General features: G+C 56.3%; 3 protein-coding genes across 6 annotated transcripts; 1 reads left to right on the top strand and 2 right to left on the bottom strand.

The window, feature by feature from the left end:
• Positions 1–303: 303 nt before the first annotated feature.
• DQX1 (DEAQ-box RNA dependent ATPase 1) lies at positions 304–5,006 on the bottom strand. Of its 4 annotated transcripts, none has more exons than XM_043970184.1 (12): positions 4,873–5,006; positions 4,469–4,722; positions 4,099–4,292; positions 3,156–3,540; positions 2,833–3,066; positions 2,621–2,720; positions 2,361–2,519; positions 2,072–2,263; positions 1,824–1,943; positions 1,417–1,607; positions 983–1,173; positions 304–808 (listed from the first exon to the last, which is right to left on the bottom strand). In XM_043970184.1, exons 2-12 carry the CDS (start codon positions 4,703–4,705, stop codon positions 643–645), a joined length of 2,169 nt encoding a protein of 722 aa, XP_043826119.1. In that variant the 5' UTR covers positions 4,706–4,722; positions 4,873–5,006; the 3' UTR covers positions 304–642. The 4 variants fall into 4 exon arrangements, with proteins under 4 accessions (XP_043826119.1, XP_043826121.1, XP_043826118.1 ...); XM_043970186.1 differs by having other exon boundaries at positions 4,469–4,595; positions 4,873–5,003; XM_043970183.1 differs by having other exon boundaries at positions 4,810–4,946.
• Positions 5,007–5,621: 615 nt separating this feature from the next.
• On the bottom strand, positions 5,622–8,949 carry AUP1 (AUP1 lipid droplet regulating VLDL assembly factor). The gene is given in 15 exon segments (XM_043970187.1): positions 5,622–5,801; positions 5,916–6,031; positions 6,187–6,320; positions 6,503–6,622; positions 6,696–6,798; positions 6,902–6,968; positions 7,142–7,215; positions 7,308–7,380; positions 7,641–7,825; positions 8,020–8,170; positions 8,251–8,388; positions 8,524–8,751; positions 8,753–8,870; positions 8,873–8,933; positions 8,935–8,949. Coding segments are annotated over 15 exon segments (1,620 nt in total). The 3' UTR covers positions 5,622–5,764.
• On the top strand, positions 8,833–12,195 carry HTRA2 (HtrA serine peptidase 2). The gene is made up of 8 exons (XM_043970188.1): positions 8,833–9,315; positions 9,617–9,821; positions 9,953–10,147; positions 10,328–10,360; positions 10,536–10,641; positions 10,804–10,873; positions 11,628–11,723; positions 11,825–12,195. Exons 1-8 carry the CDS (start codon positions 8,948–8,950, stop codon positions 11,988–11,990), a joined length of 1,239 nt encoding a protein of 412 aa, XP_043826123.1. The 5' UTR covers positions 8,833–8,947; the 3' UTR covers positions 11,991–12,195.
• The last annotated feature ends 41 nt before the right edge of the window (positions 12,196–12,236 follow it).

Below are 12,236 nucleotides of genomic sequence, written 5' to 3'. Positions count from 1 at the left end.
TTATACAGTGCTTACTATGTGCTGGGCACTGGTGCTAAGCACTTTATACAATTATTGCATTTGATCCTCACAACAACCCTGTGAGGTAGGTGCTATCATCACCATTTTACAGATGAGGAAACTGAGGCAGAGATTAAGTGACTTGCCCAAGGACATACAACTGGTGTATGAAGCTGGATTTGCACTCAGGTCTTCCTGACTCCAGGCCTGTCCCTAGCTGTCACCATCCCACTCCCAAACCCAGGATCACGAATTCTTTATGTTCATAAGTATAGAATGTGTCTAAGAAGAAGTCCAGAAAAATCTAGGCATAGAAAAAGCTTTATGAAGGGGTTGAGAATTGGGGGAGGGAGGAAAGAGGGCATGTGGACTCTTCTCCACAGGGCCTAAGGGCAGGCCTAGGATGTGAGGTTGGCTGCCCACAGAAATCTTGTCATTTTGGCTTCCAGAGCCCCTTCACTTGAAGTCAGCAGTCACGCCCTCAGACTGTACCCTGTGCACCCACAGCCTGTCACCTCCAGTCATATAATTTGCTAGGACCCAGGGCCCATGTATCTGGCCAGCTGCCTGTGTCCAGGCTCCGGGGCGGACAGGGACGGCTTCCATTCTAGCTCATCTCCAGGCTGGTTCCTTAGGCAGAGATCACTGCAGGGCACAGGCTTCCTTGTCATCTAGGTTGAGGTCCTGGGTAGGAGGCTCATTCTCTGAGGAGACTCCAGTCATTTCTTCCCTCAGCTGATTCAGAAGGTCTCGGCTCTCACTGGGAGGCAAGTTACTCAGGAAGTAGGGGGGAGCCAACTCTACCAGCCTGGGGGAGGGAGATGTGCTTGGCTGCTGTTTCCCACCAAAGGTCGTCTATCCTGTTTTTCACTCATCCCTGACTCAGGACGCCCTCCCTTCCCTGAAGGCACTCCCTCCTTCCCCAAAGATGCCCCGTCATTGTAATTCCCAAGGGGAGAAAAGAGGGAAGAAGGGCACTCACATGTGGGGCTCAATCTCAGACACAGTGGAGAGGCAGTTGTCTTGGGAGATGGAAAAGTTATGGTAGAGGACCCAGGGTGGAGGCTGGGCTGGGGGCCGGCGACTTTGGTAGCAGCAGGATGGGGACAACTGGGCCACATGCTTGTGGGTTAGGAGCAGGTAATTGCCAGTCCCATCTGTGTCTCGGGCCACCTGAATGAGGGAGGCCCAAGGGAAATAGGTGAAAAGCAGAAAAAGTCTAAAGGGCTGAGAGACAAAGGACCAAAAGCCCAAGTGGATTAACGCCCGCCCCCACTCTGACCTTCCTCCTTTAGCTCTGGCCCTCAAACGACCACAGGAACACCTCCTAACCCCAAGGAATCCATTCATGACCTGTTTCTAGGCTGCCCCTCCCCAGACTAGCATCCTCTGCTTCCTCAGTCCCCCCCACCACACCTTGAGGAAGTACCCCGACACCAGTGCTCTCTGCAGATTTTTTCGATTCTGTTCAGAGCCAAATGCTGGTGGAGACAGGGGAAGTTCAATTCGCTGCATCAGCTCCAGGAGCTCCCCCCGAAATGCCCGGGCTTGGCATAGTGCTGCATAGCTCAGGCCCCGAGCTTGACACCAGGTCTCATCTTCACCACCTAGGAGAAACAGGGATCAGCCAGCCACCACAGATGTCCCACAGCCAGATGTTCCACAGTTATTGCTAGATTTCCATCCTTTACTAGGCATTTTTGCCAGTCCCCAGCTCCACCAACCCTACATGTGTTATTTTCCATTTCCAGGAAACCTTGGGGAAACCATGGACAGAACTTGGGGAGGTGGGGCGCCAGAGAGGGAGAAAGGCATTCACTCACTCTGTATAAAGGCCTCATACACCTGAATTAGGGTGCTGTGGTCACCATCGGGATGCTCCAAGGCTCGTCGGCGGGCAGCCTCCTCTGCACACATTGGTGGGCCCTCAAACCCAGGGGCAGCTGGAGTGTGTGTGGGGAGAGGGAAGAGAGCAGTATTAGTGGGGTGAAGCGGGTTGAATTGTTGTCTTAAAGACAGGGAAGGAACGTCTGAGCTAGCTACGACAGCTGGAAACAGAGTATGTTCTTACTGGTGAGCATGGCTGCTATCGTCAGCATCTCATCCACGCAGTCAAACTCACAGGCAGCCAGCAGGGCTTTGGCGAGCTCCGGGGGCAGGGGGAGTTCAGACAGAATGACCCCGAGGTCTGACAGGTCACCATCGTCATCCAATGCGGCCAGATAGTCCAGGTCTTCCAAAGCCTGCATTAGAGCCTCTGGGGCTAGGAAGGACAGAACGAGAGAGGGTCAGAGGCAGAGGTCAGAGCCCTTTGGAAGGGTCCAGCATTTCACCGGCTCACAGGGAGGCAGCTGGCTCACCGGGCCGGTCCAGAAAGTGACACTCTCCTGGCTCCGCAATGTGTCTCCTCTTTAGCAGTAGTACTAGGCGGCTTAGATTCTCCTCACATACCCGGGGTGGAGAAACTGAGGGAGCTCTAAGCTCCAAAAAAGACTTCGGATATAGACGGAGACAGGACCCTGAAGGAAGAAAATGAAGGAGGGATTCAGAAGGAGGTTCGATTCTTTTTCAGCCTCATTTGGGGGAGAAGTCCTTGTTTTGGAACAAATGGGCTTCTTACCTAGTGGGAGGCCTCTGGTTCTCAGCCTCCTGGCTTCTGCTTGGCTCTTGCTGATCGGCCTCATCACTTGGGACTCGGCCCGGATCTGAGGATTGTAAACCTACCCCCAACAGGAGCCAGACACAGATCAGGGTCTACTATTTCCAGCCTAGGCAGCCCTTTCCACTCCCACGCTGCCCCCCTGCTCAAAGGCAAAGGCCCCCGTCCCTCACATTTCGAAGCTCTAGTCCTGAGTCAATGACGTGGTGGATCGAGGGGAGAGAGAAAGATGAGTCAGCCAGCCAATGAGTGACCACGACCTTCCGAGGGCCTCCCTCTACATCCTCATACACAGCCTGTACTGCCCGGCCAAGCCCAGCATGTAGTGGCAGCACCTGGAATGGGGTCAGCTCAGGACTCAAGTGCTCTGCCTCCTTCCGAAGACACTCACAGCAATGCAAAATGTCCTGTGGAAAGAGGGGAGAGGAGCTGGCGTGAGAAGAAAGCCCTGCCTCTCTAAGACTTCTTTTCAGCATTCCCCCATGATCCCACTCACCTCCTCACTGGGCAGGTAGACTAGCACATCCCCTGGAGTCCCACTCTGGTGTAACTCTAGCACAGCCTGGCAGGCAGCACCCACCAGATCAGTGGGAGCAGGGTCCCTATACACAGGATCAGGCCCCTCTTCAGGCCCCTGGGCCACCCGCACCACAGGAGGGTTGCCCCAAAAGGCACAGAGCTTGGGTTCGAAGGCTGGATTGGTGATCACAACTAATCGTGGGCCCTCGAGGCTGTTCCCTAACCCTGCATCCCGCAATAATCCCTGCAGCACATCAGAGGCCACAGACCGCTCCTGGGCCTCATCCAGTACCAGAACACCCCAAGCTCCTGCACCTCGGGCTGAGGCTGCTTCCTGTAACAGCAGTTTGTCCCAGCAGAACCTGTCAACAAAAGCAAAGGAGGGAAGGAGTGGCTGGGTGTTAGGCTTACCCTAGAGGTGTGGCAGTCACTTTCACCCAGGACTCCAGCTGTGTTATATAGAGTCAGGATTCAATCATGGATTTAGAACTATAAGTGAGAAGTCACAGTCTAACTCCCCCATAGGTGGGAAACTGAGGCACAGATGGGTTAAATGGCTAGTCCAAGGAAGTGGAATTTGACTTGAGGTCTCCCTGACCCCAAGCTCTATGCTGCCTCAGCAATATGATGCTTGTGGCATGGTACCTTTTTTGGTTATGAAAACTTAGACTTGCTGAGTTACAACAGATAGAATGAAGATGGAGTTGGGGAAGGACTTGGGTCCTTGGGTGAAGTGAAAAACGTTTGGTTGAGAATGGACCAGATAGTATAGAAAAGCAAATGGGTGTGTTTACAGTAATTAAGATCCCGTTGACTTATTTTTTTTTTGTATTGAGTGAAGGGAGGATTGAGCAAGTGTCAGAAAAGCTGACTGAGCAGGGGGAACAGGGTCTGACTGTTACATATATGAAGCACTCCACCTGAGCAGGGTGTCTGGTCCAGTGCAGTCCTCCAAGGGGATGCTGTAGCCAACTTCGTGGCCCAAGCTCAGATCCATTTCATCAGCTACTCGAAGAGCTAGGCTCAGGGCAGCCAAAGGCTGTGGCTGTGAGACAGTCACCCGGCCATACTGGAATCCCCTGGCCAGAGCAAACTCGGCACACCACTGAGGAATCTAGTTGGTGAGTCAACAGACACGCAAGCCGCCTGTCAGGTGGGGTCAACCGGTCCCAAACTCCCTCTCCCTCCCACAATCATTCAGATTCACAGGGTTGACAATGTTAATGCATGCACTCCGAGCGTTCTCAGCCCCCTCCGGGCCACGCCCCCCCCACCCTACCCCGCCCCCACCTGGGTGCTCTTGCCGGAGCCAGGTTCTCCGGACACCAGCACTACGCCGCTGGGGCTGCTCTCCAGCTGCTCGAGGAAGCTAAATCGTGCGGCCCAGATAGGGAGGGCACGTCGCTGGGCCAATAGGCTGTAGTATCGAGAGGAGAAGGGCAGTCCGTCATAGGGATTCACGGCCAGGTCCGACCCGTCGGGGCTTGGGCCTGACTCCTCGCTTAGGCCAGGGGGGTCCGAGGCCATGGCAGCCTAGGCAAGACCTGCGGGAGGCCGGCGGGAGATCAGAGGAGGCGGTCGCTACCGATACTCCCTCCCCTCGAACGAGCCCGCCCCCTCCTCGGACTGACCAAATCCCACTGCGGGACGCCTAGAGTAATGATGGGGAGACCCAGACAGGAAAGGATCCAAACCCTGCAGTCAGGTGACGGGCTCCCGGAGGGACGGTGGGGCCCGAGGCGGAGCTTAGGAAGACCAGGCACCCTCGACCCCCTGCCTTGGGGGCGGGGCTACCGCCAGACAGCTGCAGGAGCAGAGGTAAGGGTGGCCGAGGACCGGCGAAGGAGAACACTGCTGGGCCGCCAGACTCGTGGAGTGAAACCTTCGTCAAGAGCTGGAGACCCGGGCCGGAGCCGGAGACGACGACACTCGGACGCGAATTTTGCCCCACCCGGCGGACGCCACTCGTCCCGACCCGACCCGCCCTCCACGTTCAGTACAAAGGTAAATTCCGGCTCCACCCTGGAGCCCGGTGTGGGGGGGGCGTGGCCGCTTCCCCGCCCCCGCCGGGTACCGGGGACCCATGGAAACGACCGTTTCAACACTGAGCATGTGCAAGGCCTGCGCGGCCAGAACGAACGCATTGCATGTCGGGCCTTGATAGTGAAATGTATCCTGGGACTTGTAGTTGAGTTGCCGGGCACCTGTGCTCAGGCTTGGTGGTAAGGTGAAAACCCAAGTTCGTTCCCTTTTATTGAGAGCTTTGGTCCGCCTTTAATCTGCAGTTTGACTTTCCTTGACAACCCTTAAATGGGATGAATCCCAAGGACCCTCTTCTTTCCCCACCGACTCCCCATTATAGCCAATACCCTAGAACCAAGAAGGAAGGGGGCTTGACTCTACCCTAAGGACTCCAGAAGCCCAGACAGGAAACGAGGCTGTCTTGAGTGAAAACCCTGAATTTAATGGGAAGTTGGGGAGCCCCATTCCCTCCCTTCACACGCCCCACCCATCCGGCCTGTGTGTGGGGGGGCCTGCCCCCTGGCCTCCGTCCTGCGGCCCTGGCTTGCTCCATCTCCTTTGGGCTCAGTCAGTCTCCTGGGCCCGTCTCTCTGTGTATCTCCTGCAGGATGGGGAGGAGGGAGGTTGGGAAATGTGGGATGTGCACTACCTACTGTGTGATTTTTCTCCCTTCCTCTTGCTCCCCCCATGTTCCCCAGGCTCCTTCCAACCTCACCTTCGGGCGTATTCATACAGTGCCTGCTTCCTCTCCTGCAGGCTCTCCTGACGGGCCCAGGAAGACTTGGCAAACAGAGCTGCAGGCTGAGGGGTCACGGGGTCAGAGCTGGGGGACTAGGGGTCACAGGGTTGAGATGTTATCCAGTATTTATTGAGCACCTAACTTACATAAGACGCTGGGGTAGAACTGAAAGATCCATCCTGGGGAGAACCCCATGCCCTACCCTCCAGCCTGAGTCCCACCTCCCACCCCACTTCCTGGGTCTCACCTTGGAGACAGAAGTTGTGGGAAAGGGCCCAGAAGGTGGAAGAGTGTGGGACCCCTCAGCAATATCCTCAGGCACAAAGGCTACAGCTCCCTCCAGGAGATTGGTGATAGTTGTGTCTACACAGCCAGTGCGAGCTGGAGAAGAGAGGAGAATGGGGGTTTCTCTCCCCCCCATTCTCAGGTTTTTTCCCTTGCCCACATTTCCTTCTCCTGATTCTCGGAGGTGATCTTTCTTAAACCTGTACCCAGTGTCCTTGGAGTTCTTCCCCATCCCATATCCCAAGTCTCTCTGCAACAATCTTTTCCCTTCCCCATACCCAGGTCTCTCTGGATGACGCCAATTGGGACATGGGGTAAAACCTCTTTGACTCTTTGAGAAAGAACTGCCAGCTGCCGGTCAGGGGAGGGGCCAGGCGTAGAAGGTGGAGAAGGCCGAGCTGTAAAAAAGAAACGGGAGATGTGATGAGGGGTGACACATATACAGAGACAACCTGAAGGAAAATGACATACCTGACTGGGGGAGGGGTCTCGGGTGTCGCTGCCGCTTCATGTGTTCTGCTTTGTCTGCAGGTGTGAGTCGAGTCCCTCTCTGGCCCAGCTCCCTGGCCACCAACTGGAGACAATTGGAAGGTGAGGCCAGGGATCACAGAGCCTGTAGGCTCCCCACAACTCGATAATGGAAGGCCTCCCACCCTCACCCCTCTAATCACCATTACCTGCTGGACACGGAGAGCAAATGCCTCACTCCCCTCCCCGGGCTGTCGATGGGCAGGACGAAGCCATCTATGACACAGAATTAAAACAGAAGTTGGGGAGACCATAGAAGCTGACGGCTTTTGCTTCTTCTGCAATCCATACTTCCTTGGGTCTGGAGGAGACTGTGTATGGGAAGAGGCTAAGAAAGAATTTATGGGGTGACCTCCCCCTTCCCCCCAAAAACTAAGAACAGTTAGTACCTTACTCGATACACTGTGAAAGGGACGAAAAGTGACCAGAGCAGCTCCGAGACCCAGGAGGCATCGGACACTGTCTGAAGGGAGGAAAGAAAATGTTGACAACTAAGCCAGGGTCAGTCGAAGAGAATTCCTTGCCCCCAACTTCCTTCCCTGTCCATACACTCACCACAGAGACCAAGGGCCTCTGGACCTGAAGGGCAAGCGGTTGAACGATATCCTGGATAGAAAATGGCCAGGAACTGCAGAAGGGGACAAAGATCATAGGATCAGAGTTAGTTGTGAAGGGTGGGTCACCAGAAGTCACACCTGAGACATAAGAAAACCATGGGAAAGGGAGAAATGTAAAGAAGAAAAAAAGACATTTGTAAGGAAGAAAAGGGCCAGAAGGAAGGGGAGGGTCCCCAGTCTCTGGCATCTCCTAGGTAACCTCAAATACAAGTTTACTGGCTTAAGGGCCTCTTGTTTGGTTTGGCTACCCTCGTCCTTCTTAACCATTTACCTAAATCGTAAGAGCCCCTCCCGGCCATTGGTCGCCTCCTCTTCGGGGAACAGCAACAAGGGGGCATGTGGGCTTCCCCTCGAAGAGCAGAACCTTTTCAGCGACTCCACCAATTCCCCGCTGCCATCCAGCTCCACAAAGCCCCGAGACCAGCACACGAAGCCTGGGGGGCTGTTGATGAGAGGCTGGGAGGGGGAACAGGGGAGTAGCACCAGAAATAAGGGGAGGGGGCGGAGAGGAAGAAAGAGAAGCTTTGGCCTCGGAGCCTCCCTGGGAGGAGAGGACGGTGGTCGGGAAGGGCAGGAGGACCCCTGAATGCCAGGCCGGGTATGGGTAGGGGTGGGCTCCCGCTCCCTCCCCCCACACGAGACACACTCACGGTGCTACAGCTGGTCAGGAGGTTGACCATGTTGTGGTCAAAAGGTGTCACGTGATTGGAAATAAAGACCCTGACGCTGGGATCGCGGAGCCGGGGAGCCTCCTGTCGGACCACGAACCCCAGCACCGCACACATGGCCCGGACCACGAACCTGGGGGACACGAGACGTGCTGTGGGACCCCGCCGTGGGGAGGGCCGTCCCTGACACTGTCCCTGAGGCCGGGCCGGTACCTGCGGAGGACGCTGTCTGGCAGCGCGCAGCTGACGAGGAACACATGGAGCCCGAGGAAGAGGCGGAGCACCAGGAGGCAGAGCCCGACGGGCGCGTAGAGGAGCAGGGCGAGCAGCAGGAAGCCGTCACTGGGGAGCCTGGGCCCCGCGGGGCAGGGGAGGAGGGAAGGCAGCGGCCGTCAGGGGCCTACGGGCCCGGGCCAGGAAGGGGCTAGGGCCGGGGCTCGGGGCAGGGAGGGAGATAGGCAGGGAGGGCCGGGGCGGCCTTCTCACCGGTGTGAATCAAAAAGCCGCTCCGGGCCCGGGGCCGGCGAAGGCTCCATCGCCGCCGCCGCCGCCACCACCGCTGCCTCAGGGCCGCCCAGACCCAGTCGCCATGTTAGTCCCCGGCCGGCCGCGCGGGCTCCTGGGAAGGCTAGGGCCGGGCCTTTGGGCGCCAGCCCTCCGGGCTGGTGGGCCCAGAACTCCCAACACGCCCCGCGCGTGGCGCGCCGCACAGCACTGTGGGTCTCGGAACGTAGGAAGCCGACTGAGGACTACGCATCCCGGCATGCACCGCAGGGCCCCGCCCACCCCGGCTCGAGAACTACAGCTCCCGAGGTGCGCCGCGATCTGAACTCGGGTCAGTCCTCGTTAGCCCGGTCAGCCCTCGGGCTACGCCGCCTTTTGGGTAAGGGCCCGGGGCCGTCGTGGAGCCATGGCGGCGGCGGCGGCGCTCCTGAGGAAGGCGGGTCGGGTTTACGCCTTGAACCTGGGCGGTCTCCGGAGCCTCGCCGGGAAGCCCCTGCCCTTGGCCGAAGCGGAGGCACCCGGAACCGCGGAACCTGCGGAGCCCCGAGCCCGCCGGTGGGCGGCGGCCGCAATGGGCGCGGGGACGGCGGCGCTGCTGTTGCTGTGGGCCTCGGGGGGACGCAGGCGCCGCCTGGGCTTGGGCCTCGCGCCCCCCGCCGTCCTGGCCGCCGTCCCCGCGCCCCCACCCTCCTCCCCGCGGCGGCTCTACAACTTCATCGCGGACGTGGTGGAGAAGACTGCGCCCGCCGTGGTCTACATCGAGATCCTGGGCCGGTAACTGGGCGGGCTGGCGGGAGACGGTGCGGGGAGGGAGCGCTGACTTCTGACCTCCCCATCCTGCTCCACCTTGCCCTTTTGGGGGGTGTGGGGCTGGGCTACCTCAGTGGGCAGAACCTTAGAGTTGGTGGGGAGGGACCACGGAGTAGGGGTGTGGGGGAAGGGACAAAATGATCTCTCTGCCCCTCACTGACCATCCCCTCTTAGGCAGCTTTGCCACGCCCCTCCCCCTTCCATTTATGTCCTTTCCCCTTATTCTCGAGCCCACCCCCACCATGCTCTTCCCTTCCTTCTCCAGACATCCTTTCTCAGGTCGAGAGGTTCCCATCTCCAATGGTTCAGGCTTCATCGTGGCCTCTGATGGCCTCATCGTCACCAACGCCCATGTCGTGGCTGACCGGCGCCGGGTCCGTGTGCGACTGCCCAGTGGGGAGACCTACGAGGCCACTGTTACCGCTGTGGACCCCGTGGCAGATATTGCCACACTCAGGATCCCAACCAAGGTTGGGGGGGTGGGCATTGGACCAGCCCAGTCCTACTCCAACAGCTCCTCAACTCCCCAAGTCGAGCTGATACACTCACCCAACTCCCTATGAGCTTCTCTCCCCCCTCAGCAATTCCTCCCACTTCCCAGGACCCCCTTCCCACGCTGCCCCTGGGCCGCTCGGCTGAAGTTCGCCAGGGTGAATTTGTTGTTGCCATGGGAAGTCCTTTCGCACTTCAGAACACCATCACCTCTGGCATCGTTAGTTCAGCCCAGCGACGGGCTCGGGACCTCGGCCTACCTCAGCCCAACGTTGAGTATATCCAGACGGACGCTGCTATTGATGTACGCAGGGGATGGAGAGATAGGAGAGGGGTGTGAAGGTCGATTGGGCCAAGGACATAATCGTGTAGAGGAAGATGGGAAGAGAGATGTGGTTGTCGTGGTGTGTGTGGATGTAGAGTTTGAAGAAAGAATCTACATCCCAGTCTCATTCTCTTACTGTTCCTCTCCTGTCTTTTACAGTTTGGAAATTCTGGGGGTCCTCTGGTTAATTTGGTAAGTATTCCCTGTCAGGACCCATTTGGGAGTGGGGAAAGCACTGTGGCTTTGTCTGCATAAGGGTTCTTGGTCAGGTTTTAGGGCTGGTCCTATTTCCCTGTCCATCTTTGTCTCCCCCTTAACCCTGTACCCCTGGCTGAGTGGAGCTGGGGTGGGGGCTGTGTCCATGCAGGATGGAGAAGTGATTGGGGTGAACACAATGAAGGTCACAGCTGGGATCTCTTTTGCCATTCCTTCTGATCGCCTTCGAGAGTTTCTGCAGCGAGGGGAGAAGAAAAGTAAGTAGGGAAAAGGAGGCGGTCACAGGCTGATGTTGGGAGTAAAGGAAGAACAGTGGCTGAGTGAGGAGGAGTAGTTGGGGGACACAGGGGCGACTGAGAAGGGAGGACAGATGATGCTGAAAAGGTAGACAGGACTCCTTAGTTTTCTGTCTGTATTAGGTTCCTGGTTTGGGAGCAACGAGTTGAAACGTCGATACATTGGGGTGATGATGTTGACTCTGACACCCAGGTATGATCTTCAGCAGGAATGCAGCATGGGGAGTGGTGAGAACGACTACCCAGTGGGAAATCATAAGTCACTGATTGTTGTTTAATCTTCAGCCAGTAGACGGTAAAAGAGTCCATATCTTCTTTCGTTTCTCTTTTACTAATATCATGCTCACCATATTTCAGGCCTTAGTTATCTAATCTGTACCAGGATCACTGTATTCCCTCCTAACTCATCTCCTTGCCTCTAGTTTGTCTCTAATTTAATCTGTCCAGATAGAATCACGTTAAAGCAACATTTTGCACAAGTGTGTTCTGCTCCAGTGATTCTAGTGTCTCCCTATTGCCTGTGGAATGAAGTACAGACTTTCTCAGCTTGGCATTCAGGGCTCTGTCTGGCCCCCACTTATCTTTTCTGCCCTATCACTGTTCTCTTAAGACTGGCCAGACTAAATTAGTAGTTTTTGCACCTTTGGTTCCGTTTCTAACTCTAAAATGCACTATGCTTTTTTTCCTATCCATCCATAGCCCAACTTAAATCCCACCTTCTCTATGAAGCCTTGAGTGAATATCATGGAATTCAGTGATTCTCTCTTTTCCGAGCTTCTCTATGTGATGTTAACTATGCCCCTCATTTGGTAAAGGACCAGTGCTTAAATTGCCCCATCTACCCCCAGCATTTCACTTGGGCCTACATTGAGAATGTGGCCGTTCTGTTTGGCTGAAGAAGGGGGTGATGACTAGACAAGGCTAAACATATTTCGCTTCCCCATTAGCATCTTGGCCGAGCTGCAGCTTCGAGAGCCGAGTTTCCCTGATGTCCAGCATGGTGTCCTCATCCACAAAGTCATTCTGGGCTCCCCCGCACACCGGTGAGGGCAGTAGGTTGTGTCTCGGTGGGTTCAGGGGAGCTGTGAGAACCTTCAGGAGGGAGGTCGGCCACGGGCCCCTCCTTGATTCTCTCCTCTTGCAGGGCTGGTTTGCGGCCAGGGGACATAATTCTGTCCATTGGGAATCGACCGGTGAAGTCGGCAGAAGATGTCTATGAGGCTGTTCGTACACAACCCAAGCTGGCCATGCAGGTCCGAAGGGGGTTGGATACACTGACCCTGTTTGTGACTCCAGAGGTCACTGAGTGACCCAGAATGGACAGAAGGGCCTAAGTCCTTATGTAACCTTACTTACCCTGAATGGAAGAAGGGAGGGTATGGCCCCTGCCCTGTCTCCATACCCCCTTTTCCTTGAGGCTAGAATAGTTTGGGAGGGGGCGAGGTGGGGAATGAGCCAGGGGAGGGCAGGCCCTCCCCCCTACACACCCCAAAGAAACAGGAGAAAGGTTTTATATAAAATAAAATTAAAATAAAATAAAATTTTAACTAGTGACA

The sequence above is a fragment of the Dromiciops gliroides genome, chromosome 6 (assembly GCF_019393635.1).
Source record: "Dromiciops gliroides isolate mDroGli1 chromosome 6, mDroGli1.pri, whole genome shotgun sequence".
Taxonomy (NCBI): Eukaryota; Metazoa; Chordata; class Mammalia; order Microbiotheria; family Microbiotheriidae; genus Dromiciops; species Dromiciops gliroides.
The sequence above is the reverse complement of the archived record's forward strand: the minus strand, read 5'-3'. Positions and strand labels throughout refer to the sequence as shown.